Source organism: Felis catus, chromosome E3 (assembly GCF_018350175.1).
Source record: "Felis catus isolate Fca126 chromosome E3, F.catus_Fca126_mat1.0, whole genome shotgun sequence".
NCBI lineage: Eukaryota > Metazoa > Chordata > Mammalia > Carnivora > Felidae > Felis > Felis catus.
In genome coordinates this window covers 7,284,745-7,312,284 of record NC_058383.1, presented here as the reverse complement: position 1 = coordinate 7,312,284, position 27,540 = coordinate 7,284,745, and the positions used below count along the sequence as shown (strand labels likewise).

Sequence of the window (27,540 nt, the reverse complement as noted above, 5' to 3'; positions counted from 1 at the left end):
TATACCTGCTGTTCCTGTGCCTGGAATGCACAACTGCCAGATCCTCATATGGTTGGCTTTCTTCTCATTTGGTTCCCTGATCAAACATCATCTCCTCGGAGGCTCTTCCTGACGACCTTAAATAAAAGAGGTCATCTTCCCATCTTGGCACTCCATCCCCTTTGCCCTCCTTTTCTTTCATGTCACTATTCACAATCTGTAATTATTTGGTTTACTATTATTGTTGTTTACTTGTCTTTGTCTCTAGAATGTAATCTCCATAAGGGACAGGGAGTTTGTCTAGCTTGCTCACTGTTGCATCCCCATGACCTAGGGCAGTGTTTGAAACATTGCAGGTTGTTAAATATTCCTTGAACAGATGGATGATAATCACATGACTAAGGTGTTACTTATATGCCCTGCACCTTCACAGCAAATCTCTATCTTATGAGAAATAAGCAATTGGCCAAAGTGTCCCCCTGCTGCAGCTGCTAACTACCAAATTTCAGGACTGTCATTATTAATGATTCGCATTTACATGAGGGCCGTACGATTTTCCATACAGTTTTCTATTTTTATTTTGGACGACTCTCCCAAGAACACTCTCCCATTTTACGGAGGCCCAAAGAGGTGGCACACGGCTGAGTCAGTGCTTGGTCCTAGTTTGGTTGCAGTGATATCGGTGACTGTCCTTGCTGGAAAACCAGCTTCTTGCGACAGCTGGAAGCCATCACCCCTGATTCCTCCGACTCAGCCGACTGGGTCCTCTGTTCTCCTGGACGTCAGTTCGGTGGTTGAGGGGCTTCCCTGACCACCCTAAAGGGGGCTCCGTGACCAGGCACAACCACGTCCGCTGTGCCTAGGACCCTCTTCCGGCTCCGCTCCTGGGCCACCGGGTCTTCGCTCAGCGCTTGCCACGAGTCTTCGTCTCCACTGCGTTCAAACACATCGCCCGCCACCACCACGGTGCCCAAGACCGTGCCCGCCACCACTACGCTCACGTCCCGCTGGCCCCCATGGCCCGGCGTGGCCCACACCTCGAGCCCCGGCCCCAGCCGCAGGGGCCGCTCCTCACCTAGCCCGTGGGGGAAGTAGCGGCCCCCGGGGAGGCAGAAGTCGTGAGAGACCAGCAGAGCCGCCCCGGGAAACAGCCCCAGGTTCCCGATGTGATCCGAGTGTCCATGGGTGCCCACCACCAGAGTCACGTCTCCGGGGGCCACGCCCTGCCGCGCCAGGGCCCCCAGGAGTGTGTCCCGGGCCCAAGGGCCCCCGGTGTCTACGAGGATGGGACCACGGGCCGCCTCCTCCAGGGCGGTCTTCGCCCCGCCGCCCTCGGGCGGGGACTCTCGGTGGCTGGAAGCCGGGCCCCAGGCCTGAGGCAGCACCAACGTCACGGAGCCGTCGGCGCGCACCGCGTCGCCCACCCCCTCGGGCTCCGCATAGCCCTGCAGAAGGACCACCACCGAGTAGGGGTCGCCGCGCACCAGCAGAGGCGGCTCCCCGAGCAGCGGCTCGGTCTGCACTAGACCGCTCATGGCAGAAGGACGGCTGGGGAAGGAAAGTGGGGCTATGGGGGACTGCCCAGTCCCTTCGGGTTCCCACACGCGCCTGCCTCCGCCGCGTGGCACCTTCCAAGTCTCAGTTCTTTGCCACCCCCCCTCTCACCCTTAAGATGGTATCGCCCCAACCCCCTCCCGTAGATGGTATCGTCCAATCATCCCTTAGGGTGAGCTCGCCTGCCAGTCCCTCAGTGTCTTCGGCCGTCGCCACGCTCCTATGCGGTAGGTCCCCACCCATCACTCCCCTAAGGATATCCTCTTTATTCCCCTCATTCTAACCGGAGCCGTTCCCCGTCTTGGACTTAGTTTCACCGCTTCTCTTAATTCTTGCCTCTCCGTGGGGACACCGGCCCTCGAAAAGCGTGAGGGATTTTGTCCCCAGCGAGCTCCCGTAAACCCAGAGTATGGTGGCCGACGCGCGCTCCCGCACGCTGATTTTGAATTCCAGGGTATTCTCCCGCAGGCGCCGAGAGGGGCCGCACAGATCCTAGCCTAAGTAGTTATCAGCCAGGGACCCCTGCTAGTCTCCCTGAACTGCAAATTACAAAACACTACTAGCTTCTAACAGACGGCGACCAACGGCTTATTCTGTGGGCGCTGCCATATCGGCTAGCTATGTTGTTTGCAGGTCAGTTGTTTGCAACTACAGGCTCAGCTGGTATTTTTAAAAAATTTACTAGCGATATAGAAAATTTGGCACCTGTGAAATCCCATGGTGGGCCCTCGGTGAAATTAATATGAAGTAGACCAAATATCTACCCCACTTATCAACATCACCCCATCCTGTTACAGTGTCCCCGTCGTGTTAAATTTGTCGGCTTGTAGCCTCCTAGATGCAGGCAGCGTGTGTATAGGTCGTAGAGAATGTCCGCGCTGGCTTCTTCCTCGGAAGGGTCTAAAAACAGACCCCCGAGGGGCGAAGTGACTTTCCTAAGGCCCACAGCTCCAATGCCTTCATTGACCTCTGGGTGGGGTGGGGAGTAGGAGAGATATTTAAAGGGGAAAGCCTTCAATACTGTCCCTCCACACACCTGACAGTTAAGGGGCTAGATGGCAGGCAGAGGGCTGATCTGTTGGGGCAGGCCTTCCACCTACTGCTCCCACCTTTGTCCCCGTAGCCATGCCATGCTGCACCACCAGGATCCTGCCTGAGACCAGATAGGAGAGAACAGTTACAAGCCTTGGGGTGGGATCCCTCGCACATACACACGAACCCTTATGTGGGTCAGGGAAGGGATTGCTCAGACTTCAGAGGGTTCTTCTCCAGGACCCCTGCCCCTCCTGAGGACTCAAACAAAAGCAGGGGTCAAAGATCCTCTGGGTCACGCTTGGGGTGCCCTGGTGTGTTAGTCATCCCTTCCTCTTCCTCCTGATCTTGCTCCTCCTCCTCATCTTGCTCCTCCTCCTCTTCTGTCTTCTCTTGCCCATCTGTGATCTTTTCCTTTCCAGTCCAAGTTTCCTGTAGACACGCTAGGTTAGGTGATAGAAAACAATGTAGGTATTAGTCCTGGGAGGTTGTGGTCTGGCAGGAAGGGGGCCAGTCCCACACACTTACCAGTTTCAGCAGCAGGGAGCACATGACCTTCACAGAGAAAATGCTGTAGGGGCTGCTCCTGATGGTGGAAGTACCAGTCTCCCACAACATCTTCAAACTCCTCCAGCATTGTCTCACACTGATCAAATGGAAGGGTCAGAAGGAACTATGCTCTGCTGGGCTTTGGAAATCCTCCTCTCTACTCTTCACTCCCTTTCTGCCCACCCTACCTTGAAGAGGCAGGTAGCCAGGAGGCTAAACTCTGCTTACTAGCTGTGTGGTCCTCATTCATTCATCAAACATTTACTAGTACCTGTTCTACCAAGTAGACTATTAAACTCTATGTCTCAGGCTTCTTGCCTATAAAATGGGAAATGGTAATAGTACCTACCGTGTGAGGGTGCTTTGAGAGGAAAATGAGGCAGCAGCTGGAAAGTATGGGAGCCTGAATCTGACACATAGTAGGTGCTCAGTAAGTGGTAGTAGATATTATTAGCCTCTACTATTACTCCTTGATATGCTCCTGGGCCCACTTCAATCAATGATAGAGTCCTCACTCTGCCCCCTTCTCTCTGCTCAGAGGTAGACCTCCCTAGGATCTAGCTCTCCCCTCAGGCTCCCTTCTCATTGCCCTGGCAGTGCATTACCCCATCCTACCTGCTTCTTGAGGAATGTGACTTCCACGCTGGGCTCGTCCCACAGCTCCAGAGGGATCCCCAGATCCACCTTCACCCCCTTCTGCACCAGACCTTTCAGTGTTGCCATGGTCTGACTCTGACCCTGAAAGATAGGAATCTAGAATCAGCCGAGCCCCCTGCCCCACCTCTTTTTTCCCCTTTCTGCCATATCAGCACTGTCAATTACTGGAGACCCAGGGGTGAGCTCCATGACGGTGAGATGAGGGAGTCTAACAATGGGGTGGTGACACTCTCCAGAGCTGGAGGGAGATGGGTCCCAGGGGATATCCATTGTTGTTTCTGAAAAGTGGAATGCTGCCCTAGGGAAGGGTCTGACCTTGGCATATCTCAGTGAGCCCTTGCGCTCAGCATGAACACTGTAATCCAGGATCCGCTCACACAAATTCTCCAAGGCCTCTTCCAGCCTTGTCTCTCTGTGGGAAGAGGGGAAACAAAGACTCCTTGGATGCTGTGGGCACTCCCAGGGCTCCCTCAGGGGTTGGAAGGTAAGGGAGCACCAAAAAGAACTCACGAAACACTGTAAGGGACATGTCTCTTCCTCTTGCCCGTGTCCAGCACCTGCCCCAGCTCCAGCACCTCTCGAGATCGGCCAGTGCGACTCAGCTCTTCCTGTAGCTCCAGGCTTAGCAGCTTACACACTAGATGTCGAAAAGGATGTGAAAGACAAACAAACATACCAGCAACTCATTCTGTAGATGAGCAAAAGCAGCAGAACGTGACGGTTACAAGTGCAGACCGTGGAGCCAGACTGGCATGGTTAGAATACTGACTCAGCCACTTTATAGCTATGTGACAATTCCACTGTGCCCTGGCTTCTTCATCTCTAAAATGGAGATAATAATATAATAGGACCTCCTGTGGAGGGGGGTTGTGAGGATTAAATAGATCAATCTACAAAAAGCCCCTAGGATAGTGCCTGGCATATAGTGAGCACTGTATGTGTTTGCTTTTATTCTGCAGTTATTTATTGAGCTCCTATATGTACAACAGCAACATAGCAATAAGACCCATGACCCCATCCACAAGACATTGCTGATGCAGTTGGGGACAAATAAAATGATGACAGTGTGCTGTGATGGGCCCTGCACTAGAGGTTAACAGATTTAATCTCATTAGGAAATGCAAAATTCATGAAATTGTCATGTGTTGACTTCCTACCGGCTTGTGATTTCCTTAAGGATGAGCGTTGTGTATGTTCCACCACTGTCTTCCAGCAAATAGCACCTGGCCTGGCATGAGGTGGGTCCCCAAAAAAGGGAGTGGCCTATACAGAAGTGCCACGCAAACTAAACACAGGGCAGGTAACAAAAGTGCCTAAAATGTTCCAGACACTACGCTAGGACCTCAGAGACAGGTACTCTCCTTTCCTCCACGGGCTTAACAATATAGTGGGAGGGGACAAAAGGAAGAAGGCTTCCAAAGGAATTGACATCTGAACTGGGCCTTGAAGAACCAAATGCAGAAGGGAGAGGGTTATTCCAGGCAAAAGGAAAAACAGTGTGCTAAGGCACAGAGGTGCAAGAGGATAAGGCAGGCTCGGTGACAGGTGAGAAAGTTCAGCAAGGCTGAAGCATGGGCACTTTGAGGAAGGGAGTTGAGGTACCGAAATGTAAGAGAGGTGGGGACCATACAACAGAGACTGTGTCAAAAATGGCTGTATTCCGACCGCAGCAGGAGGCCTGCAGAGATGTTACAGCAAGGACTGACATGACCAGGTCTGTGTGTAGAAAAATGACAGGCGTGGGGAGAAAAGCAGGGACACAAATGAAGGAGAGGTTAGGTCCAGGTCATGCAGAATACTGATAATGAAATCACTGTGGAGTGAGGTGAAGGGAAAAAGAATCCAGGGAAGAAATTAAAGTCAGGAAAGCAACAAACTAGGGAACCACGGCACTCAATGGCCCAGCTCTTAAGTGTCTCTTCTCAGCTGCACACGTCCCCCACCAATGTGGTGCAGCCATATAAGATGCTGTTCACAGCAAAATCCATAAGTATACATCCTCTGCAAACCCTTACACCTACAGGGAACCTCCTCCACTTATGTGGCCTCCTCTCTCCTTTATGAGCTTCAAGGGCTTATTTCCTTACCTCCAAACCTGCCCCAGGAGAGCGTGGGGCCTGTAATTTGAGAGCGTCTCTGAAAGGGTGGAGCAGAGGATGGCCAAAAGGTATGAGCCTCATACCCAGCTCCTGCAGGTTCCCCAGACTTAGGTTTAGTGACATGGGGGAAACACACACTTTAGATGCTCAGTAAAGTGGGCGATCCTGGGCACGATCTCTGAACTACAATTCCCACAAATCACTGGGGCTACGCTACTAAGAAAAAGCGGACTCCCTCTGTATGTCCTATGGGAATTGTAGTGCCATAGTTGTGGGGTAGCGCTCTACGTTCCCTCCTTTGACCCCCTTCAAATTCAGCCAGAGTCTCCCTGAGGTCTTCAAAGAGATCTAGTGACCCACCCATCATGGTCCATTTGGTTCGGCCCAGACTAAAGAGATGGGCAGAGGGATGCGAATAGGGGCTAGCTACTCCCTTCAGATACCTTCGCATTTGCTGGGCAAGCGTTCTGTGTCATCGTCCTCCTTCGACGTCCCAACCCAAGCGCCGTACGCAGCCAAAATGAAAAGCAACATTCCCAACCGCACAGGTCCCATGACAAAGTGCTCTCCAAACCAACAACCCCTTGCCTTCAAACCAACTTCGTGAAGGCAGCGGGCCCTTTAAATTTCGAGGCAGTGTCGGCGGGAGCTTGTAGCCAGCCTGGCTTGCGAGGCGCACGCGCAGTCCCGGCTGGAAAGGAGGTGGAGCCTCATAGCGCTCCTGGCTGTCCCGCCTCGGTTTTGTGGCGCCTCTTGGGGTCCTGGCCGCCGGGTAGTGAAGGAATAAACTGAAGTTAATTGCAGCAGGAGTATGTGCTCCTTACACGTAGACAGAGAAACCCGTTTTTTATACCACTTCAGGCCGTGAGCCTAGGAGACTCATTCCGGCTCGGGGAAGGGGCAGTGACTTGCTCTCCGTCTCTACCAGGACCTGCTCCCGGGAGGGGGCGGGGCGAACATGGCGCCGAGCGCCGGGTGAGCGGCGCTTTGGCGGCGGTGAGAGACTTTTAATGCGTGGGGCGTTCGGCTGGCGGGGAAGGGTCTGAGTGCTACCCGGGACGAGGCCCTTTGAAGGGCCCATGTGGGAACCGGGAGGAGGGCGGTGGGTTGTGTGTCCGTGAGCGAGGGGACTCCGTACGTGTATGTTCGCATTGGGGGATGTTGGGGGGATGAGGTGGGCTCTCAGCGCCTTCTTTCGCGCTGTACCCGTTGCCTGGGGACCTTCGACTCGCTTCCTTGCCGGGGAGGCCACTACCCAAGTCTAGCTCATGTTAACCATCTTCTGTGAAGCTTTCCTGCCGACTCCACTGACCTGAGGGGCTCCTGAGGCCGTAGCGTGTTTCGTGAGCTGTTTACTGGCAGAGGGTACGGAGGGTATTGAAGGATTAGTAAGAGTTCGCCATTGACCTGGGACACGACAGCGTCTTGTTTACCCAGTGCCGGGCACAGAGTATGTGTTGAATAAATGTTTTCCATGAACGTACGACTTAAAACAGTGGAGGCGGAGACCAAATTCTCTTTGGCCCCCGTGCTCACCCCTCCAGAACGCCCCCATCAGTGCCTCACCGTCAGTCCTAAACACTTTGACCTTAGTCTTCCTAATGCTAACTCCAAGCGAGCCACTCTCCTTTTGGCCACAAAGCAGGTTCCAAACTTGGACCTGTATCTTGTTCATCAAGAGAATAGGGGTGCCATGTATTCACTGAGCCCCTACATCTCTAAGCCCTACACTTCATTAATTTATTCAGCAAGTATTTACTGAGTACAGTGTCTCGGGCACCATTCCGGGGTCTTGGAATACATCAGTGAACACAAAGGGAAGGTAGTGGTGGTGATAAACAATTAGAAATGATACAGTGTATATTAGCAGATGTCAAATTTTTCCGTGGGGGAAAAAAGAGCAGAGGGGGGTTGGAGTGTGGTATTAAATAGGGTGATGGGACTAGGCAGCCAAGTTAACATCTGGGGAAGAGCGTTCAAGGCAGAAGGAAAAGAGCAAAGGCCAAAAAGCAAGAGCTTTGCCTGTGAGGTTTGAACAGCAGGAGGAGAATGAGGCTGGATCAAGATGGAAGAAGGAAGGAAAACAGATCAGAGATGTGATTGGAGTGAGGGCAAATTATGAAGGGCCTTATAGACTATAATTAGGATTTTGGATTTTACTCTAGGGTAAATGTGGAGCCACTCCAGGGTTTTGAACAAAAAAATGACCCAGTCTGATTTATGTTTTGACAGAATCAGTCTGGCTGCTGTGTTAGGAAGCGATGTGGGGAGCAAGGGTGGAAGCAGGAAGACCTCGTCAGGAGACTATTGGAATTAGCCAGGCGAGATATGGTGGTGACTTGGGCATGCCGTTGGGAGTGGAGGAGTCAGGTTGGATCACCCAACTGATTTGATGTGAGGGCTCCCATAAAGAGCGAGTGGCTGGATAGATGGCATTGCCATGAAGATGAAGAAAACAGGCTGGAGCTGGTGGGGAGCGAGAGATCAGGAGTTCAGCTGTAGAAGAGATTTAAGTCGACAGTTTGATCTACAACACTGGGGTTAGGAAGACTGCCCTGGGCTGGGGATAGAAATTTGGCCATCATCCGCCTGTAAGCAATACTGAAAATTGAGGGTAGTTGATATTACCAAAGAAATTAAGTGTAGCTACAGAAGAAGACCAAAGACTGAGCCCAGGACACTCCAGCATTAGGCAGTTTTATTTATGTATTTTTCTAAGATGAGAAGAGGAAGAACTTGTCAAGGAAACCGAGGGGGGTGGGGTGGCCAGTGAGATAGGAGGAAGCCAGGAGAAGGTAGTGTGCAGTGCAGTGAAGAGTGTCTTCAGGAGGGAGTAGTCTAGCTATACTAGATGCTGCCAGCAGGTCAAGTCTGATGATGACAGAGAGTGGACCTTGGATTCCACAGTGTGGAGTCATCGGCGACCTTGATGAGCTGTTTCAGGGACCTGGTGGGGTCAAAAGCTTGATTGGAGTAGGTGCAAGAAAGGAAAGGAAGTAGAAACAGGATAATTTTTTCAGGGAGTTTGGTTGCAAGGAGGAGCCGAAACATGGGGCTCTTCTAGAGAAAGTGGAATGAAAAGTAACTTTTTTTTTTAATTTTTAAAATGTTTTTGTTTTTGAGAGAGAATGAGAGCGTGAGCAGGAGAGGGGCAGAAAGAGAGGGAGACACAGAATCCAAAGCAGGCTCCAGGCTCTGAGCTGTCAGCACAGAGCCTGATGGGGGGCTCGAACTTGAGAACTGTGAGGTCATGACCTGAGCCAAAGTTGGATGCTTAACCACCACCCAGGCACCCCAAATTAACATTTAAAATTTTTAATTGTGGTGAAATACACATAACATAAAGCTCACCATCTGAAACCATTTCAAGTGTACACTTTAGCAGGATTAAATACATTCATGATCTACAACCGTCACACCATCCATCTCCAGAACTCTTCATGTTGTAAAACCGAAGCTCTGTCATTATACACTAACTCCCCATTCTTCCCTCCCCTAGCCACAGCAACCCCATTCTGCTGAGTCTATGAATTTGACTCCACTAAGAACCTCATAAGAGTGGAATCATAACACTGTTTGCCCTTTTCTGGCTCCCTTAGTTCACTCTGCATGGTGTCCTCAAGGTTCACCCATGTCGTAGCATGTGTCAGAATCACCTTCCTTTTTCAGGCTCGATACTAGTCTGTTGTGTGGATAGACCACTGTCTTGTTTTCTTGAGAAGGGAGAAATAAGTGCATTTGGGAGGCTGATGGGAACCATCGACCAAGTAGGTTGAAAACGTGGTGGTGATGCAGGGAGATGGAAGCAGTGTTGGAGCTGGCAAGGGGCACGAATGGCTTCTCTACGGTAACAGGCAGGAAGGCAGAAGATGTGGGCGCCAGTGCTGTTAGGTTGGTGGATGCAGTGGGAGTCTATGGGGGTCTCTTCTAATGGCGTAAAGTGCGGAGGAGAGGTGGTATGTAGGACCGGGGGACTGAGTGCACTGAGGTGTGGTATGATTGTCAGGCAGTTTGCGATCATTGGGGCCCTGGGTGGCTCAGTTGGTTAAGCATCTGACTCTTTTTGTTTTTGTTTTTTTTGAAAGAGGGAGAGAGAGAGAATCCCAAGCAGGCTCCACACTGTCAGAACAGAGCCCTACACAGGGGCTTGAACCCACAAGCCATGAGGTCATGACCTGAGCCAAAATCAAGAGTCAGACACTACCGACCAAGACACCCAGGCGCCCCAAGTGTCTGACTCTTGATCTCAGCTCAGGTCGTCATCTTCTTCTTCTTCTTCTTCTTTTTTTTTTTTTTTTTTTTTTTGATGTTTATTCATTTTGAGAGAGAGAGAAAGAGGTGGGACAGGCAGAGGGAGAGAGAGAATTTTAAGCATGCTCCACACCCAGCATGGAGCCTGACACGGGGCTTAATCTCATAAACTAAGAGATCATGACCTGAGTGGAAATCAAGAGTCATATGCTCAACTGACTAGCCACCCAGGCACCCCTCATCTCAGGTCTTGATCTCAGGGCCGTGAATTCAAGCCCTGCATTGGGAAGAAACCCAAAGCTGGGAGGATGTAAGTAACTTGCCCAAATAACCCAGCTAAGTAATCTAGGGCCAGGATTTAAATTGAAGACACGTCTGTTCTCGTATATCTCACTTGCATGGCACCTGGCACAGAATCAGAGCTCAGTACATTTTGTTGAACCGGGTCAGATCACTACCTGCTTCTCTTACACCCAATACTAATTACACGGAGATGGACACGTTTATTTTTTATCTTTTCTGCCCACCCCATACCCCTGCCAGGTCTCCCATCTTTCCACCCCGGGGTATCACTCTTTGGGGGAGGGAGAGAGAGGCTCCAGAATGGCTGAGGAGAAGAAGCTGAAGCTCAGCAATACCGTGCTGCCCTCGGAGTCGATGAAAGTGGTGGCCGAGTCCATGGGCATCGCTCAGATCCAGGAGGAGACCTGCCAGCTGCTGACAGACGAGGTCAGCTACCGCATCAAGGAGATTGCACAGGTACCCCAACCGCTCCACCCAGCCCTTCGTTGTGTTAAGAATGCTGCCCAGGCCCCCTTCTTCCTCAGGCTCTTGAGTTGATGTTTGTTCTCCCACCCCCAGGATGCCTTGAAGTTCATGCACATGGGGAAGCGGCAGAAGCTAACCACCAGTGACATCGATTACGCGCTGAAGCTAAAGAATGTCGAGGTGATTGGGACACGTGGGACTGAGGTTGGCAGGGTTGGTGGGGGGCAAGATGGTGAGACCCATCCTCCCTGACGCTGCATTTGCCTTCAGTCATGCCTCCTTGGGCTCCCTTCTCATCTCAATGTCTCTTTCTCTCTCTCTCTCTCCTGATCCAGCCACTCTATGGCTTCCACGCCCAGGAGTTCATTCCTTTTCGTTTCGCCTCTGGTGGGGGCCGGGAGCTTTACTTCTACGAGGAGAAGGAGGTTGATCTGAGCGACATCATCAATACCCCTCTGCCCCGGGTGCCCCTGGATGTCTGCCTCAAAGGTTGGGGCGGGGATTGCAGGGTGGCGGGGAGGAGGAGAAGGGGTTGAGGAGGCTCACAAGTGAAGAAGCCCTCAGCGTGCGATCGCTAGGGAGTTGCAGGAAGTGGGGACAGGACGGAAAGCACATTCCTGGTATGGAGTGACTCCCTAGTGTCCATGTCCAGCCGTTCAACTTGACACCTTCTTTCCTCACAGCTCATTGGCTGAGCATTGAAGGCTGCCAGCCAGCTATACCTGAGAACCCACCCCCAGGTAACCTCATCTGTGCCCAAGGCCCACCCCTCTCTATCTCATGTCCCCTCTCCTTCCTTTATATCCCCTGCCGCTCTCATCACTCCTGCTGTGATGGCTTTCCCACCAGCTCCCAAAGAGCAGCAGAAGGCTGAGGCCACAGAACCCCTGAAGTCAGCAAAGCCAGGCCAGGAGGAAGATGGACCCTTGAAAGGCAAAGGTCAAGGGGCTGCTCCAGCCGACAGCAAAGGTCAGTATTGCTAGGCTGGGCTCCTCGGTGCTCCTGCCAGATGGCGATTTGTGAGGTGGCTGAGGGCAGGGCAAGGGGTGACACCTATGGCTGGAGAGCCCTGGAAAGGATCAGGAAACCTGAGAGGAGCCAGGTCCTGGGCCTCACTGGGCAGGGAGCAAAGGTTTGTCCGGCTCTAGGCCTCTTCTGGAGCCTTCGTGTTCAAACCTGTCTTGGCAATTCACACAGGGAAAGAGAAGAAGGCACCACCCCTGCTGGAGGGGGCCCCTTTGCGACTGAAGCCCCGAAGTATCCACGAGCTGTCCGTGGAGCAGCAGCTGTACTACAAGGAGATCACTGAAGCGTGTGTGGGCTCCTGTGAGGCCAAGAGAGCGGTGAGGCCCTGCCGACCTGCTTCTCCCCGCCTGGGGCATTCCTTCTCTCTGGAGTTTCAGTAATCCCTCCCCATCTCTGCCCCCCCGCGTCACTTGCTCCCTCCCCACTGCAGGAGGCGCTGCAGAGCATTGCCACGGACCCAGGGCTCTATCAGATGCTGCCGCGATTCAGCACCTTCATCTCAGAGGGGGTGAGAAGAGGCAGAAGGCCAGGACCCAGGATGAGGTTCCGGGCGGTGAGGAGGCAGCGGGGGGAGCTCATCAGAGGGTCTCACTGCCCTGTCACTTCCCCTTCCCGCAGGTCCGTGTGAATGTGGTGCAGAACAACCTGGCCTTGCTCATCTACCTGATGCGCATGGTGAAGGCGCTGATGGACAACCCCACGCTGTATCTAGAAAAATACGTGAGCGGCCCTGCCCACCCACCTTTCAGCCTGGGGTCGGGGCACCTGGTTGCCACCAACAGGAAGCCATCCTCAGAATTGGCCAACTTGCCACTTCTCCCTTAGGTCCATGAGTTGATTCCAGCTGTGATGACGTGCATCGTAAGCAGACAGCTGTGCCTGCGGCCAGATGTGGACAATCACTGGGCACTCCGGGACTTTGCTGCCCGCCTCGTGGCCCAGATCTGCAAGCATTTCAGCACGACCACCAACAACATCCAATCCCGGATCACCAAGACCTTCACCAAGGTGAGCAAAAATGAGGAGTGTAGACGATCTTGTATCTCCACCCCAGGGTGGTGACCAGGACAAAGAGCTTCACCAACACCAGAGGCGGTTCAGCGTGGCTAGAGGAAGTGACAGTGGAAAGATGCGGGAGACGGACAGGGACTGGCATGTGGGCCACATCTGTAGTGTCGTAACAATCTACAACATAAGTGTGTTCGCGAGACTTATTCCTTAACAATTAGCCTCTCGGGCCCCTTTCCCCAGTATATCTTCCTTCCCCTTGCAGAGCTGGGTGGACGAGAAGACTCCATGGACTACGCGGTATGGCTCCATCGCAGGCCTGGCAGAGCTCGGACACGATGTGAGGCCCCCGGCGAGGGGAACACTGCAAGAAAGGAGGCATCGTGGGTCCTAGTGGGCAAGGGCCCCACCTGCAAGGCCCTGTGGTGACCCAAGGGCCCTGGCTTGTCCCCTTCCTTTCCAACAGGTAATTAAGACTCTGATTCTGCCACGGCTGCAGCAGGAAGGGGAGCGGATCCGCGGTGTCCTGGACGGCCCCGTGCTGAGCAACATTGACCGCATTGGAGCTGACCATGTGCAGAGCCTCCTCCTGGTGACTAGAACCCCTGTCCCTGCCCTCCCCCCAATCCTTCCCCCCGCCACTCCCCCCCCACACACACACACAGGCACGACAATCAGTAAACAGCTGTTGTCTTTTATTCACTCATCGCATTTGCCTCATGTGTTCTGAGCCCAATACTGTTGTGCAGATGGAGAGACAAAGGCAAGAGGTTAAGTAAGAAATAAGAGACCTTAACTGTCAGCCTGTGACCCTGCCTAGACTGGACCGCCCCCGAGGCTCCCCCATCACTGTGCTGCATTCCAAGCAGGGCATCCCCCTGTGGACCAGCCACCCCTTAGAAATCACAAGTGTTTTCAGCAAGTTTCCCCATCCACACTGGTGCTGCCTGGGGTTGCTCACACACACTGCCAGCCCAGCAGCCTGGCCTGCAACACAACGCACTGGAGTAATGGGCAGTTTCCTTTCTCACCCCTTCCTTGTCACTTCCTGAGCGTCCCAGCTCTCCACCTACCTTGTTTTTCTTTGCTTTCTCTGCAGAAACACTGTGCCCCTGTTCTGGCAAAGCTGCGCCTACCACCTGACAATCAAGACGCCTATCGGGCAGAATTTGGGTCCCTCGGGCCCCTCCTCTGCTCTCATGTTGTCAAGGCCCGGGCCCAGGCTGCTCTGCAGGCTCAGCAGGTCAACAGGACCACTCTGACCATCACTCAGGTCAGGGACTGGGGGGAAGAGGGGTCTGATGAGGAAACACGTGGGAAGGGGGCAAGCAGGGGGGACAGGGCCATGGTTCCCTTCAGGGTGGGGGACTCACAGACGCGCGCTTGCTTTTGTAAAACACAGGGCCCTCTGAGTGAGACTTGGGGGGTCTGAGTCCCCTTAGTGGATGATTCTTCAACCCAAGGGAGACCCTCTGAGGAGCAGCAATAAGTGCCCCTCTTCACATTTCCTTCCTGCCTCTTCTTTGTGCAGCCCCGGCCCACGCTGACCCTCTCCCAGGCCCCTCAGCCTGGCCCTCGGACCCCTGGCTTGCTGAAGGTCCCTGGCTCCATTGCACTGCCTGTGCAGACCTTGGTGTCTGCGCGAGCTGCCGCCCCGCCTCAGCCTTCCCCTCCTCCAACCAAGTTTATTGTCATGTCCTCATCCTCCAGCGCCTCATCCACTCAACAGGTACTGGGACCCAGGTGGGACTGGGGAAGGTGCGGAGCACGACCAGGGTTACCTCCAAGTACCCTGGGGGCCCCAGAGTAGAGCCCAGTCCCCCCTGGGCCTAAAGACAGGAGCAGGAAGGAGCACTTCACGGAGGCCATAAGGCATAGCTGCTCATCCTGAGCTCGGGTCTCAGGCCTACAGGCACCTGAGCAGGTGAATGAATCATCAGCTCTTCTGCCGGAACAGGTGAATTCTCCCCCAGGCAGTGCCTCTCCTTTCTCCCCCCAGGTCCTGTCCCTCAGCACCTCAGCCCCTGGCTCAGGCTCCACCACTACCTCTCCCGTCACCACCACGGTCCCCAGCGTGCAGCCCATCGTCAAGCTGGTCTCTACTGCCACCACCGCACCCCCTAGCACTGCTCCCTCTGGTCCGGGCAGCGTCCAGAAGTACATCGTGGTCTCTCTTCCTCCTACAGGGGAGGGCAAAGGAGGCCCCACCTCCCATCCTTCTCCAGCTCCTGCCCCATCCTCAGCCCCCTCCCCACTTGGGGGCAGTGCCCTTTGTGGGGGGAAACAGGAAGCTGGGGATAGCCCCCCTCCAGCTCCAGGGACTCCAAAAACTAATGGCTCCCAGCCCCCTGGCTCTGGCTCCCCTCAGCCTGCGCCTTAATGCTGTCACACATCTGCCAACCTTCTTCTCTCCCCGATTCTCTCTCTCTCTCTCTCTCTCTCTCTCTGTCTCACACACACACACACACACACACACACACACACACACACACTAGGTGGAAGGAAGTAATGGTTTGCTTCTTCCATGTTACTTTTAGATATTGTACAGCCAGTTCCTCAGAATAAAAGTTTGATTTGTAAATTCTGATCCACCCCGGCCTTTCCTGTGTCAGGTACCACAGGAAGGTCAAATATGTCAACTAGGACTGGTCTCCTGGACTCTCAGGACTCAGGACATTGCATCCAGGTCCATGACCATGGTCTGGAAGGGTGGAAAAGACAGTATCGTCCTTCTCTGGTTCCACAGACTACTGCCTTTGCTGCCCGCATCCTCATTTGGGGAGCCTCAGATCCGAATGACGTAGGCATCACTGTGGCTCAGATGTCGCACCCACTTGTGGGGGTTGGCATTGCCGCAGGGTCTGAACGCCAGCCTGAGGAAGCGCACCTGGAGGCCAGAGCACGTGTGCCGGGGAAGTTCAAAAGAGAGGCTGGCGGGGCCCAGCCCCAGCGGAGGGGCCATGGTGGAGGGTCCTTGGCCAGAAGGCCCAGGGAGACCTGGAACATCCATCTGTGAGGGACAGAGGTCAGGGAAGGGTGCTGAGGGCACAGAGGAGGGAGGGCATGGGGCTCAGGTCCAGTGCATGAGGAGGGGTGGTTGGGGCTAAACATGCAGCTGGAAGAGAGGGTCTCAGGGAGTCGGCAGCTCGTACCTGGAAAAGGCCTGACAGCTGGGAGCCGCCTTGCACCCGAGGCAGGTCCCAGTGGAGGGCTCCGTCCCCGAGCTCTGCCTTCTGTTCAGGGCCGCTCAGCTCCTGAGACAGGCTGGAGTTTGGGGATGACAGGCGCTGCGCTCAGCCTGCCTTCCTGGGACAGGCTGGTCCCACCCTCCCTGCCACCACCCTGTTACCCTGGGGAAGCTGGCAAAACCTCCCGGGCCCTGTGGCTGCAACACTAACCTAATCACCCCTCGCGGCAGGGGAAGGTGCAGCCTGACGTTGAGAGCTTGGCTGCCAAGAAGAGAGGAACAGAGTCAGCCCCGGGAAGACAGTGACTCGTCCCCCCTCTTCATTAACGCCACTAGCGCAGGTGTTACACCCACCCCCTTTCCCAGCCTTCCTGTCTAACTGAATGGGATTCCGAAGCTGACGGACGCATCTGAAGGGGGAAGCAACAGGTATTTGGGCCCTGTGTCCTGCCCCATGATACTGAACGAGGCCTGGCTAACCCCCCACTCGTACCTCTTCGGGGGCAGGTCACATCGTAACTTCAGGTAAACCTGGAGCCTGGGTGAAAGGGATGGTTCTGTTACTCACTGGCCTCTCACCATCCCCACCCGGGACCCCCATGCAGGGCTGCTGCGTAGGTCGGTCATGCCCCAAGCAGGAGAGAGAAGGGATGATATCCAGCCCAACTCCACTAAGGGCTGAGTCTGCATAGGGGGGAGGGTGCCTTTTTCTTGTACCTATTATCATCCCTCCTCCACAATGCGCTTTGGGAACATATATGCATTAGCTTGGACTTCGGGAAAGTTCTAGAAGAGAAAAATGGTCTTACCTGCCTGAGCCTCGGTCCCACTGCACAGAGGGAAAGAGCCGGAAGGGGAGTGGGGAGGGGAGGTCGTCTGAGAGTTGGTACCGCATCACAGTCAGCTGAGACCAGACAGGAATGGAGGTCAGTTTGGTCTCCTCACACCTGAACTTGCCTCCCTTCCCAACGGAGGATGGAAAGTGCTAGGCCAGCCCAATCCTGACCTCGCCCTGAGGGGGCTGCAAGCGGAGGATTCGATGAGACTCAAACTCCTCAAGGAGCACTGAGCTGTGAAATGAGACCTCATCCACCCGGATTCCTGGGCCGTAACCTGGAGGGAAAGAAAGTGTCCTCTCCTAACCCACGTTGTGGGTGAGAAGAGCAGCAAGGTGGTAGCTGGGGGAAAACCCATCTCTGTTCCATGAAACTTTTGGTGGCAACCTGTACCTAGGAGAGAAGGACCCCTTTTCTTCTCACCTCTCAGTTCTGACTTCCCCACACAAAACTCTTCTGTCAGGCCAATGCGCATCTCTGTCACAGAAAAGAACAGAAAAGGCCACCAGATACCAACATTCACATACCACCAAGGAGCCCGTTCCAAACCCGACCCTGGGCTAAGCCTGCAGACTTCTCACCAGAGCCACTGGGAAGAAAGCTCTTGAGCCGGATCTCTCCCTGCACGTCTACCTTCAGCAGCGAGCCCTAAGAAGAACGGAGAGATCAATGTCCCGAGGTGACACCCCGCCCCCGACCCCATACATTTCCCAAAAGCCGTCTATCCTCTGCTCTAGGGCTGGGGGCCCAAACTCACGTTAGATGCTATCAGTACAGACAGCCTCTCGACCACATCCAAAAACACTTCATTCTTTTGGCTCTGAAGAAGAGAGGGGATTTGGAGGCTGAGTGACCTGTGTTGTAAAGTGCACAGGCAGAAAGGACAGGCCAGTGGAAGCTAGGGCCCTGGGGTGGGGACATGGGGAAGGGAAGGGATCGTCCACGTCTGGGAACACCAGGATCTCGTTCTCTGGTGTTCCAGGAAAAACTCAGAGGGTCTGATGCATCTCACCTGGTCAGAGCGGCTGGACAGGACAGGGCGGCTGGCTGCACTGCTGGGGGCTACTTTGCTCTGCTGCGTCTCAGCCCCAAACTGTAAAGCACCCAAAGCAAGCAATCTTCAGGTTTGACACTACCCACCACCCCTCGTCCTCCTCTTTCCCTCGACTGACCAAGCCAACACTGCTGAGGTCAAAGAGACTGAAGGGCTTGCTGACCACAGCCTCTGTCTGGATGAAGTTTCTCAGCATCTCTGTGGATGTGGTCTGCACGTAGCCATAGTCCTGTGGGCAGAGGAAGGACAGCCTGTGGGAGGTCAGTGGAGGGAAGGGGTGGAAATGAATGGACTTAGCCTCCCACCCACAGTGCATATCTGCAAGGAATGGGGTGCAGTGAGGGAGATGCTTGGCCCTCACCAGCACTTCATCCAGGAGCTCATAGACCAGAGCCACGTTGCGGGAGATGGTCCCCTCGCCCAAGGAGCCACAGTAATCGCCCAGGAGAGTGGCCAACCTGAGAAAACGAGTCGGACTGTGCATATGCCCCTCCTGTCAGATCCCTGCGCCCAGGTGCCCAGCCCTGCCCTCCTCACCGGGAGAGCAGCTCTAGGAGGCTGAAGGGAGAAATGTTCTCTGAAGTCGTGGCCACCAAATAGAGGCCGCTGTGTCTGATGTGAATAAAATGACGGTCATCGTGGTGCTGAGGCAGAGGTGGGGAAGAAGCATTAGGAAGAGAGCTGTGATTAAGGGCCCGTGAGACTTCCTAGCAGTGTGCCTTGAGAACCCTGGGCATCCCCCCTGGGGTCCAGCTTCCTGACATGTCAGGGGAGGTAACCAATAGTACCCACCCCGGGGTTGCGGGGGGATTGGGACGTGAGAGGAGCCTGTGCCTGGTGCATTGTTAGCTCTTGATAAACTTGAATTCACATTATTTGGCGTAACGTACCCCCCAAGCGGAAGCTCTCAGGGAAACAGCCCTGGGAGGAAGGAGGCGCCCTCCCCACCCGCCCCCTGCCCGCCAGGCGCATCCCCCACTCCCCGCCACTGGTTACCATGACAACCGGGGACTCATCTCCGGGCAGTCCCGTCAGCTTCCGGTAGAAGAGCTCGGCCACATCCCGACCACCACTGTCCCCGCGGACTGACCGGGTGGAAGAACAGCTAAGGAGCCAGCGATACAGTCTGGCCCTGGGGCACCACTCCCACCCAGGGCCCCCCCTCCTGCCCCGTAGGTCAAGGATACAATCCTTGTAGATGAGCGGGTCCCCTTTGGAGGAAAGAATGAAGAACTGGGAGATCATGGCGGCTCTGGAGAGTAGGCAGGGAGACAACGAAAGTTGGGCCTGCCCCGCCCTGCGGCCCCGGAACAAAAGGACGAGCGTACGCTGGCCCTTTAAGAGCAATTCTCCTCCCGCGCCACCTCAGACCGCGGGAAACCGGCGTCCGCCCCGCCTTTCCGTCCCGGTGCAGGAGCCTCTTCCCTGTCACTCAGCCCAGGCTCGCCGGGTGATTGGCCGAGGCTGGGGCCGGCGGTGAGTGGGAGGGGCAAAGAGCCTCCTCTTTGATAGGCCCGCACGCGGCGGCGCCGGTCACGTGAGGGGCGACGTTTCGCGCCAATTTCGGTTGGTCCGCAGCAGCCCGCCGCGCGTACGTTTTCTGCTGTCCCGGGAGTGAGATCTTGGAACCTGCCTACTGCTGCCGCACGGGCGATGGCAGTTAAGGACTATGTGCTCGAGAAAGGTGAGGGTATGCCAGTCTGGGAGGAGCGTCCTACGCGGAAAGCCTCCCGGCCAACACCTGTTTGTGTGGGCTGGCGTCCTGGGGGGCTGGGCTTGGCGCGCGAGGCCAAAGGCAGGTTCGGGAGGCGGCGGGGCCAAGGCAGAAGGTGCCTGGGAGGCGCGCGAGCCTCCTACTTCGGAGAAGAGCCGGTTACCGTGTCTGGGGAAGGAGTGGGGATCGTGGGGCCGGGGGCGACAGACAGCCCGACTCGGGGCTCCATAGGGGGAAGAGTCGCGCCCAGGAGAGACCGGGACCTCAGGAGACCCTGTGCAGGGGCCTTTCGCCGCAGGGACGGACACCCGGGTCCGCTTCCGTCTGCGTCCGTAGGCATTCGGAGTGCCCGCGTTCTCGGGAGACGCGCCGAAGCCCCGAGGGCGGGCAGGCCCGGGCCGCTGAGCGCCGCTATTGGCCATTTCAGGCCAACCTCCAAGCGGAAGTGAAGGCGGGCGGAAGTTGCGCGACGTTGCTGAAGGGAGTGTCGTGTGTAAACAGTGTCCTTCCGCGCGGCGGCCTTGGGGAGAGCTGCTCAGGGTGGGGGCGTGCCTGGAATCGGGATGTTTAGCGGGAGGCCAAGAGAGGAGGTGGTGGGGTGGGACGGAGTGGCCCGGAACAGGCAGGCCAATTGCCGGACGGGATCCCGCCGTGGCGGAAGAATCCCGGGCTGTGAGGCGGCTGCATCTGGGCCCATGTGCTTCTTTGTTTACTAAGAGCGGAAGCAGTGGCGGGAGAGGGGGTGGGGTGGAGGACGGGCTTGGTGGAGATATTTAGGAGGCCGAAAGGAAAGGGAGAATCGTGTGCATGGAAGAGAAGTGGGGAACCTTGGATCTGAGTGTGTGGGAAGCTTTTGGAAAAGGGTACTGAGATTTTTTTAAGGCAGAAACTGGAATTCCCCTCGGGGGAGGTTTTTGGGTAATGTTCTTAACTGCCAGGGGCCCCTTCTTCCCTAGATAAAAACAGACTTGTTAAAAGGAGTTCTGTCCTACTCCGGAAGAATTAAGTAGGCTTACTTAGATTTTTAGGTAAACTGACAAATTCATATATTTTGTAAAGAGAGTGAGTTCTTTAGATCCACATCAAGGGAGCTTGGGTAAAGTATCTGAGACAGATTATCATGATTTTACATTTTCCTTACAGAAAAGGTTAAAAAGTTCCTGCAAGAGTTTTACCAGGATGATGAATTTGGCAAGAAGCAATTCAAGTACGGGAACCAATTGGTGAGTCTAAGATGAAGTGGAGGAAATGAGTGGTGGCTCAAGGAGCTTTTAAGAGGGGGCCTGGTTTGTTTCAGCAAGCATAGACGTGAGTGACACATTTAGCATTCTATCTGATGTCTGGTAAGTGAATTTAAGTCTACGTGCACGATGATTAAGATGTTTTAGAAGTTTGGAGGCTAAGAAGTAAGTGTTGCTTTGTTCCTCTCTCCTGTGGGTGGTGGGCACTGCTGAGCATGGTAAACATGGCTCTGTTGTCTCTTCCTTACCCCAGGTTCGACTGGCTCATCGGGAACAAGTGGCAATGTACATAGACCTAGATGATGTAGCAGAGGACGACCCTGAGTTGGTGGACTCCATTTGTGAGAATGCCAGGCGCTACGCAAGGCTCTTTGCTGATGCTGTGCAAGAGCTGCTTCCTCAGTACAAGGAGAGAGAGGTGAGTGGTTGCAGGAAAATGCAAAGTGAGGAACAGGGGTTGCTTTTGGGAAGCTTCTCAGATACTGGTGTTTTTTGAGCTGGCAGAAATAGGGCAGTGAATTTCTGCCTGGTGCCCTTCACGATCTTTCCTTTTCCTCGTTCTGCCATTCATTTTTTTCTGTCCTTAGGTGACTAATAAAGACATCCTGGATGTTTACATTGAACATCGGTTGATGATGGAGCAGCGGAGCCGGGACCCTGGGGCAGCCCGAAGCCCGCAGAACCAGTACCCTCCTGAGCTCATGCGCAGATTGTGAGTGGTCTCAGTGGGGAAGGGTGTGGGAATTTGTTCTCTGGGACTTGAATAACTACTGTTTTCTTCTCCTAGTGAGCTGTACTTTCAAGGGCCAAGCAGTAACAAGCCTCGCGTGATACGGGAAGTACGGGCTGACTCTGTGGGGAAATTGGTAACTGTGCGTGGAATCGTCACTCGTGTCTCCGAAGTCAAACCCAGAATGGTGGTGGCCACTTATACTTGTGACCAGTGTGGGGCAGAGACCTACCAGCCGGTATGTGTGGAGAAAAGAATAGGAACACATTTGTTGTTAGCGGTTTCCCTAAGAACTCATTTTGTCTATCGGTGTTAACCTGTCATCGCATCGGTTGTGAGACACGACTGCATGTTCATCTTTCATTCTCTTTTTGGTACCCAGTGGTCTTTCCATCCGTTTTGTGTTCTTGGTGCCTATGGTTACTGACTTGGGATAGGTCAAGGCACTCTGAGCAGTTTGTGGTACGTGCCACGAAGAGGAAGTGTGAGTCATGTGACTGGTTTCCTTTGGTGTTTCCTTTCTCATATCCCAGATCCAGTCCCCTACTTTCATGCCCCTGATCATGTGTCCCAGCCAGGAGTGCCAGACCAACCGCTCAGGAGGACGGCTATATCTGCAGACACGTGGCTCCAAATTCATCAAATTCCAGGAGATAAAGATGCAGGAACATGTGAGTTTGGGGTATGTGGCCCAGGGAAGGTGGAGACTGGGTGTCCACTCAAATTCTGCAGTCACGTACAGAGTGAAAGAAAGCAAGAAAAACAAAAGAGGCTGAAACCGAGAAGTTCCTTAGAGCAGGAGGGAGGTTTAACTGGAACTTTCTGGTGGAGTAAAGAAGGGGTAAAGACGATCTCTGGCTCTCTTTTCCTGTTGGCGCATCTGAGGCTGAGAAGCAGGAGGTGGGAGGCCTGGGCAGGGAAGGTGAGGTCCTCATCAACTTTGTGTCCCTTTCTCCCGCCTGTGCGCCTTCTCCCTTGTAGAGTGACCAAGTGCCTGTGGGGAACATTCCCCGTAGCATCACAGTGCTGGTAGAAGGAGAGAACACGAGGATCGCCCAGCCTGGGGACCACGTCAGTGTCACTGGCATCTTCTTGCCGATCCTGCGCTCTGGGTTCCGACAGGTGGTGCAGGTAAGTGAGGGGTTTGAAAGGAGGAGGAAACTTCCTCTTTCCTTCTCGTCCCCTCCCTCCTCACTGCTCCGCAGGGAGAACAGTCAACAGCAAAGTAGCACAGGGTTTTGTCAGGAACTCCTGAGGGAGTCACGTGAACAGGCAAGTTCAAGGGCCTTCATCCGTACCCTGGCATTCTCCTCCCCAAGGGTCTCCTCTCAGAAACTTACCTGGAAGCTCATCGGGTCGTGAAGATGAGCAAGAGTGAGGATGACGAGTCTGCGGCCGGAGAGCTGAGCAGGGAGGAGCTGAGGCGAATTGCAGGTGAGGGGCCTGACGAAGCCTGGGAACAGAGGTTCCTTCCCAGCACCCCCATCCCGCTCCCAATGTTCTATATAAACTTCTGTGCAGAGGAAGATTTCTATGAGAAGCTGGCCGCCTCCATCGCCCCGGAGATCTATGGGCATGAAGACGTGAAGAAGGCCCTGCTGCTCCTGCTGGTGGGAGGGGTGGACCAGTCTCCTCGGGGCATGAAGATCAGGGGTAAGCGGGGAAACAAGGGGGGCGGCCAGAAGGGAGGAAGGATGTCAGCCGCTGTCCCATGACACAGATCAGATCTGTGACCTCTGTGTCACAGAGTAAGAGGCTGTAGCTTGGTCTCCTGGACGCAGGGAGGGAGGAGGGGAAGGGATGCTGGGTGTCGGGGCAGATTTCAAAGGTACGGGTCTCTGTCGTTGGGCAGCTTGCACTCAAGCCTCACCCGGGGCTTTCCTCCCTGCCAGGCAACATCAACATCTGCCTGATGGGGGATCCAGGTGTGGCCAAGTCTCAGCTTCTGTCTTACATCGATCGCCTGGCGCCCCGTAGTGAGTATTGGGCCCTAGGAGAAGTACCCGTACCAGCTGGGGTGGAGGGGGGACCACCACACTGCTTCTCCTTGGGGGGGTGGAGGTGGGTGGGTGTGGAGCTGGTGCTGCACGGATCTTCAGCCGCCTTGGGAAGGTCTGGACCCGGCAGGTAGGTGGAGCGGTCCTGGCGCAGGCCTCATTTCTGCCCTGTTCTTGCTTCTTTCGTTGTTCTTTTCCTCTGCTTCAGTGTGTCTGTTTTTTTCCTGTTCCTGCCATTTAGGCCAGTACACAACGGGCCGGGGCTCCTCAGGAGTGGGGCTCACGGCGGCTGTGCTGAGGGACTCCGTGACTGGAGAGCTGACCTTGGAGGGGGGGGCCCTCGTGCTGGCTGACCAGGGGGTGTGCTGTATCGACGAGTTTGACAAAATGGCTGAGGCTGACCGCACGGCCATCCACGAGGTCATGGAGCAGCAGACCATCTCCATTGCCAAAGCCGGCATTCTCACCACGCTCAATGCCCGCTGTTCCATCCTGGCTGCCGCCAATCCTGCCTATGGGCGCTACAACCCTCGCCGCAGCCTGGAGCAGAACATACAGCTTCCTGCTGCACTGCTCTCCCGATTCGACCTTCTCTGGCTGATCCAGGACCGGCCTGACCGAGACAATGACCTACGGTGAGTGAATCCAACGTTCAAGGATACGTATGCCCTAATGATCTGAAGGGAGAGAGAAGACATCAGAAACCCCCTCCGATTCCCTGCTTGTGGAAACTCCAGAGCCTTTCTCTCTCACTGCAGGAACTAGTCCACAGTTCTTTAGGGAAATGGAGGGGTGGGACTGAAACACTGGTGATTTCCTGGGAGAGCCTCCCTCCTGCACTGTGAAGATGGCGGAGCTAAGGCACACAGGTCGAGAGACAGGGCGTGGGATGTGTAGCCCCAAGAGGAATGTTTCTAGCCGCCTCCACTCTTCCCAGGTTGGCCCAGCACATCACGTATGTGCACCAGCACAGCCGCCAGCCGCCAGCCCAATTTGAACCTCTGGACATGAAGCTGATGAGGTAGGAGAGCTGCGGAGAGGCCAGTGTGCTTGACCCATAGCCATGTGTGGCAGCATCTTGGGCTGATCTGTGTCTCCTGGAGAGCTTTCCATTCTGGCTCATTTTTCACTGCCACTCGCTCTGCTCTGTGGGGTCTGTGAACAGGGCGGGGGTCCAGGCACCCCCGGTCTGGCTTCACAAGAAGAGCCAGCATCAGAACCTTTCACACCCACCACCTGCCCGTCTCAGGGTTGAGGCGGGTTCAGATCAGAGCTGGATGCTGCTCCGTGGACTTGATGTTGTCATTTTCTCCACAGGGTGGATCTCCTGGTGATCCCCCAACCTCTCCTTCACTTTCACTTTTTTTCTCTTGAAGCAAATGTATTTCTGCTTCCTTTAGTCACGTCTTAGGTTCAGGGGAAGTACTTTACCATCTTTTATAAGTCGATCTGTCTTACTGGTATAAAGATCCTTTTTCCGGAAAATTAGAAATAACTTGGAACGTGCCATTTACAGAAACCCATCCGTGACATTCGAGTTAATTTGTTCTTCCCGCTTAAAACTGCTCCCCACCCCAGAGTGTTTTCTTAAATGCCAAACTCTCCTCTCCCGCGAACCTTCTCTCCCGTAGGCGCTACATAGCCATGTGCCGGGAGAAGCAGCCCACAGTGCCAGAGTCTCTGGCGGACTACATCACGGCCGCATACGTGGAGATGAGGCGGGAAGCTTGGGCCAGCAAGGACGCCACCTACACCTCCGCCCGGACGCTACTGGCGATCCTGCGGCTGTCCACTGCTCTGGTGAGTGCGCGGTCCCACTCCGCCAGCGGGTAGTCCGCTCGGACTGCCCGGGCACCCCGTGCAGCATGCTCCTCCCGCGGCCGCCTCCCTCCCACTCAGGCCCTGCTGGTGCTAAAGTGCTGACAGTGCAGATAGCGGTCCTGCGTGCTACCGCACTGTGGGTACTTGCTGCTCCAGCAGGGCACGCACGGCGTCCCTGGAGGGAAAGGCCTTCTCCCCGCTCTTCTGGCCCCCCTGCAGGGCGGGCAGGGTTCACTTCACTGCCTGTGTCCTGGATCCTTGCTAGAAACCCGCACTTCTGTCCGTACACCTTGGACCTTAGTCCTGGGGGCTCCAAAGTGCTGTTCGTGCAGGTAGTGTGATTACCCGACCTACTGCTGAGCTAGCACTTCCCGAGCCCCGGGGACGCAACCTCTCTGCCATTGCCTTCTTGGCCGAGCTCCCCGTGCTCTGTCAGCACTGTCGTGGTGGGGAGCCCGGGGGCGCTCAGCGGGGTCTGGTCTCCCGCACAGGACAGCTGAACCCGGGACTGGCCAGCGTTGAGAGGCGGAGACTTGGGCAATTGCTGGACGCTGCCCGCGCATTGCACTTGTCTCGGTCTGACAGTGCCGGCCCCGTGCTGCGGACGCTGGGGGGGCGGTGGGGGGGGCCTCTGCTCGCGCCCTGTGGGCTGCCTGCTGAAAGCTAGAGCGAGGGGGTCCCCTGACCCGAGTTCCATCCCCTCCCGTTTCCATCTCTCCCCCCCTTTCCCGCAGGCACGGCTGCGGATGGTGGACATGGTAGAGAAGGAAGATGTGAACGAAGCCATACGGCTAATGGAGATGTCCAAGGACTCGCTTCTGGGTGACAAGGGGCAAACGGCGAGGTGAGTGGTTTAAACAACGAAATCGGGAGTCACCTTGACCGTCTCATCCTTATGGCTTCTGCATCCACACGTACGTGACATTGGCTTTGGAGTTGTACCACTGGCCTGTGTTCCCGACGTGCTGCCTGTTGTTTGTACTCTGACCTTACACAGCCATGCTGTTCCCTTCAGGACCCAGAGACCGGCAGATGTGATATTTGCCACGGTCCGGGAGTTGGTCTCAGAGGGCCGAAGTGTCCGGTTTTCAGAAGCGGAGCAGCGCTGCATCTCCCGTGGCTTCACACCTGCCCAGTTCCAGGCGGCTCTAGATGAGTATGAGGAGTTAAACGTCTGGCAGGTTAATACTGCCCGGACACGGATCACTTTTGTTTGAGTCCAACCAGCTTGAGACCCTGGGGTCCACTCTGCATCCCGTGTGCCGACCCACCCCTTCCTGGAACGGTCTGATGATGCCTTTGCAGGGAGAGGAGGGACCTGCTCTTTTCTCCTGAGCTGCACTTGTTTTATTCTTTTTGCTAATAAAGCACGTGTAGGTTGCTGTATTCTGTTCATACGAGGTATCATGAGTTTCCTAGATTCCTATCTTGTTCACTCTGAATTTACTATGTAAAGCACCCATTACACCTGCCCACACTGATGTTCCTTGCTGCTTCCCAGACTGTACATTCTGGGGGTTATAGACAGGGACATGCCAAGGTTGAGAAAGTGTGTGAAGTGTGGGCACTGGAACCTCTGCCTCTTAGGGTTGAGGTACTACAGGTCAGGTGTAGACATCTGTGTGATCAGCATTCAGTAAACAGCAGTGAGAAACCTCTCCCTCAGCAGTAAACTGGGTCCATGGGGTCAAAGCTTTCAGGTTGTCCCTCCTAGAAACCTGCTCAATACCCCTGCTCCTTTGTGAAAAAGACTTAAATTCACTTAGCTTTGGGGAGCAGTCATTGGTCAAGTTTAGAGGTTGGTCTATGTGCATTGCTGTCCCAGAGAAACCTTAAAGAGAACACAGATGGCTGAAGTGGGAGCAGGCAGCCTTTAGCTCAGTATAGATGTGCTCCACCCGACTGGACGAGGGGTCACCTCAAGTGGCAGTGAGCTCCCAATCCCCGTAGGATGTCCTGCCCGAGGAAGGCTGGAACTAAGGGCCTCCTTTTGAGATCCAAGTTGAGAAACCAGCGTGGGGCCCAACAGAGAGGACA

At 54.9% G+C, this 27,540-nt stretch overlaps 5 protein-coding genes across 10 annotated transcripts; 2 read left to right on the top strand and 3 right to left on the bottom strand.

Annotated features, from left to right (window-relative positions):
* Positions 1-539: 539 nt before the first annotated feature.
* On the bottom strand, positions 540-2,051 carry MBLAC1 (metallo-beta-lactamase domain containing 1). Its single transcript, XM_045048375.1, has one exon. It carries the CDS (start codon positions 1,512-1,514, stop codon positions 762-764), a length of 753 nt encoding a protein of 250 aa, XP_044904310.1. The 5' UTR covers positions 1,515-2,051; the 3' UTR covers positions 540-761.
* TAF6 (TATA-box binding protein associated factor 6) lies at positions 1,692-15,504 on the top strand. 3 transcript variants are annotated; one of them, XM_006941970.5, is made up of 15 exons: positions 1,692-1,760; positions 10,665-10,880; positions 10,983-11,069; positions 11,225-11,378; positions 11,573-11,629; positions 11,739-11,858; positions 12,087-12,232; positions 12,346-12,423; positions 12,534-12,635; positions 12,741-12,923; positions 13,189-13,263; positions 13,390-13,515; positions 14,023-14,196; positions 14,455-14,652; positions 14,923-15,504. In XM_006941970.5, exons 2-15 carry the CDS (start codon positions 10,725-10,727, stop codon positions 15,301-15,303), a joined length of 2,037 nt encoding a protein of 678 aa, XP_006942032.1. In that variant the 5' UTR covers positions 1,692-1,760; positions 10,665-10,724; the 3' UTR covers positions 15,304-15,504. The 3 variants fall into 3 exon arrangements, with proteins under 3 accessions (XP_006942032.1, XP_044904309.1, XP_003998523.1); XM_045048374.1 differs by lacking the exon at positions 1,692-1,760 and adding an exon at positions 6,718-6,845; XM_003998474.5 differs by lacking the exon at positions 1,692-1,760 and adding an exon at positions 6,733-6,866.
* On the bottom strand, positions 2,198-6,556 carry CNPY4 (canopy FGF signaling regulator 4). Its single transcript, XM_003998475.4, has 6 exons — positions 6,314-6,556; positions 4,282-4,408; positions 4,087-4,183; positions 3,730-3,852; positions 3,094-3,211; positions 2,198-3,008 (listed from the first exon to the last, which is right to left on the bottom strand). Exons 1-6 carry the CDS (start codon positions 6,423-6,425, stop codon positions 2,845-2,847), a joined length of 741 nt encoding a protein of 246 aa, XP_003998524.1. The 5' UTR covers positions 6,426-6,556; the 3' UTR covers positions 2,198-2,844.
* AP4M1 (adaptor related protein complex 4 subunit mu 1) lies at positions 13,597-19,387 on the bottom strand. 2 transcript variants are annotated; one of them, XM_019820480.3, is made up of 15 exons: positions 19,188-19,387; positions 18,997-19,085; positions 18,538-18,644; positions 18,362-18,476; positions 18,119-18,229; positions 17,959-18,039; positions 17,704-17,766; positions 17,528-17,594; positions 17,370-17,423; positions 17,117-17,223; positions 16,920-17,014; positions 16,604-16,648; positions 16,322-16,372; positions 16,076-16,187; positions 13,597-15,933 (listed from the first exon to the last, which is right to left on the bottom strand). In XM_019820480.3, the coding sequence occupies exons 1-15, from the start codon at positions 19,243-19,245 to the stop codon at positions 15,709-15,711; spliced, it is 1,380 nt and encodes a 459-aa protein (XP_019676039.1). In that variant the 5' UTR covers positions 19,246-19,387; the 3' UTR covers positions 13,597-15,708. The 2 variants fall into 2 exon arrangements, with proteins under 2 accessions (XP_019676039.1, XP_003998522.1); XM_003998473.6 differs by having other exon boundaries at positions 18,362-18,458.
* A 138-nt stretch (positions 19,388-19,525) lies between these two features.
* MCM7 (minichromosome maintenance complex component 7) lies at positions 19,526-26,889 on the top strand. 3 transcript variants are annotated; one of them, XM_006941967.5, is made up of 15 exons: positions 19,526-19,684; positions 20,858-20,937; positions 21,209-21,373; positions 21,543-21,667; positions 21,743-21,923; positions 22,219-22,356; positions 22,667-22,816; positions 23,005-23,119; positions 23,207-23,338; positions 23,578-23,661; positions 23,924-24,317; positions 24,620-24,703; positions 25,314-25,482; positions 26,238-26,347; positions 26,519-26,889. In XM_006941967.5, exons 1-15 carry the CDS (start codon positions 19,654-19,656, stop codon positions 26,718-26,720), a joined length of 2,160 nt encoding a protein of 719 aa, XP_006942029.2. In that variant the 5' UTR covers positions 19,526-19,653; the 3' UTR covers positions 26,721-26,889. The 3 variants fall into 3 exon arrangements, with proteins under 3 accessions (XP_006942029.2, XP_011288705.2, XP_006942030.2); XM_011290403.3 differs by lacking the exon at positions 19,526-19,684 and adding an exon at positions 20,194-20,254; XM_006941968.4 differs by lacking the exon at positions 19,526-19,684 and adding an exon at positions 20,424-20,577.
* Positions 26,890-27,540: the final 651 nt, after the last annotated feature.

Bases quoted from the DNA above. Each gene is read 5' to 3' on its own strand.
- MBLAC1 (XM_045048375.1), bottom strand. From the start codon at position 1,514: ATGAGCGGTCTAGTGCAGACCGAGCCGCTGCTCGGGGAGCCGCCTCTG.
- CNPY4 (XM_003998475.4), bottom strand. From the start codon at position 6,425: ATGGGACCTGTGCGGTTGGGAATGTTGCTTTTCATTTTGGCTGCGTAC. The intron at 4,184-4,281 runs GTGAGTTCTTTT...CTCTTCCCACAG, and splicing joins CATGTCCCTTACAGTGTTTC to AGAGACAAGGCTGGAAGAGG. The intron at 3,853-4,086 runs GTCAGACCCTTC...CCTATCTTTCAG, and splicing joins GCTCACTGAGATATGCCAAG to GGTCAGAGTCAGACCATGGC.
- TAF6 (XM_006941970.5), top strand. From the start codon at position 10,725: ATGGCTGAGGAGAAGAAGCTGAAGCTCAGCAATACCGTGCTGCCCTCG. The intron at 10,881-10,982 runs GTACCCCAACCG...TCCCACCCCCAG, and splicing joins GCATCAAGGAGATTGCACAG to GATGCCTTGAAGTTCATGCA. The intron at 14,197-14,454 runs GTCAGGGACTGG...TTCTTTGTGCAG, and splicing joins CCACTCTGACCATCACTCAG to CCCCGGCCCACGCTGACCCT.
- AP4M1 (XM_019820480.3), bottom strand. From the start codon at position 19,245: ATGATCTCCCAGTTCTTCATTCTTTCCTCCAAAGGGGACCCGCTCATC. The intron at 18,645-18,996 runs GTAACCAGTGGC...CCTCTGCCTCAG, and splicing joins ATGAGTCCCCGGTTGTCATG to CACCACGATGACCGTCATTT. The intron at 18,040-18,118 runs GTCAGTCGAGGG...GGTGCTTTACAG, and splicing joins ACCTCAGCAGTGTTGGCTTG to TTTGGGGCTGAGACGCAGCA.
- MCM7 (XM_006941967.5), top strand. From the start codon at position 19,654: ATGGCAGTTAAGGACTATGTGCTCGAGAAAG. The intron at 20,938-21,208 runs GTGAGTCTAAGA...TCCTTACCCCAG, and splicing joins TCAAGTACGGGAACCAATTG to GTTCGACTGGCTCATCGGGA. The intron at 21,924-22,218 runs GTATGTGTGGAG...CTCATATCCCAG, and splicing joins GGGCAGAGACCTACCAGCCG to ATCCAGTCCCCTACTTTCAT.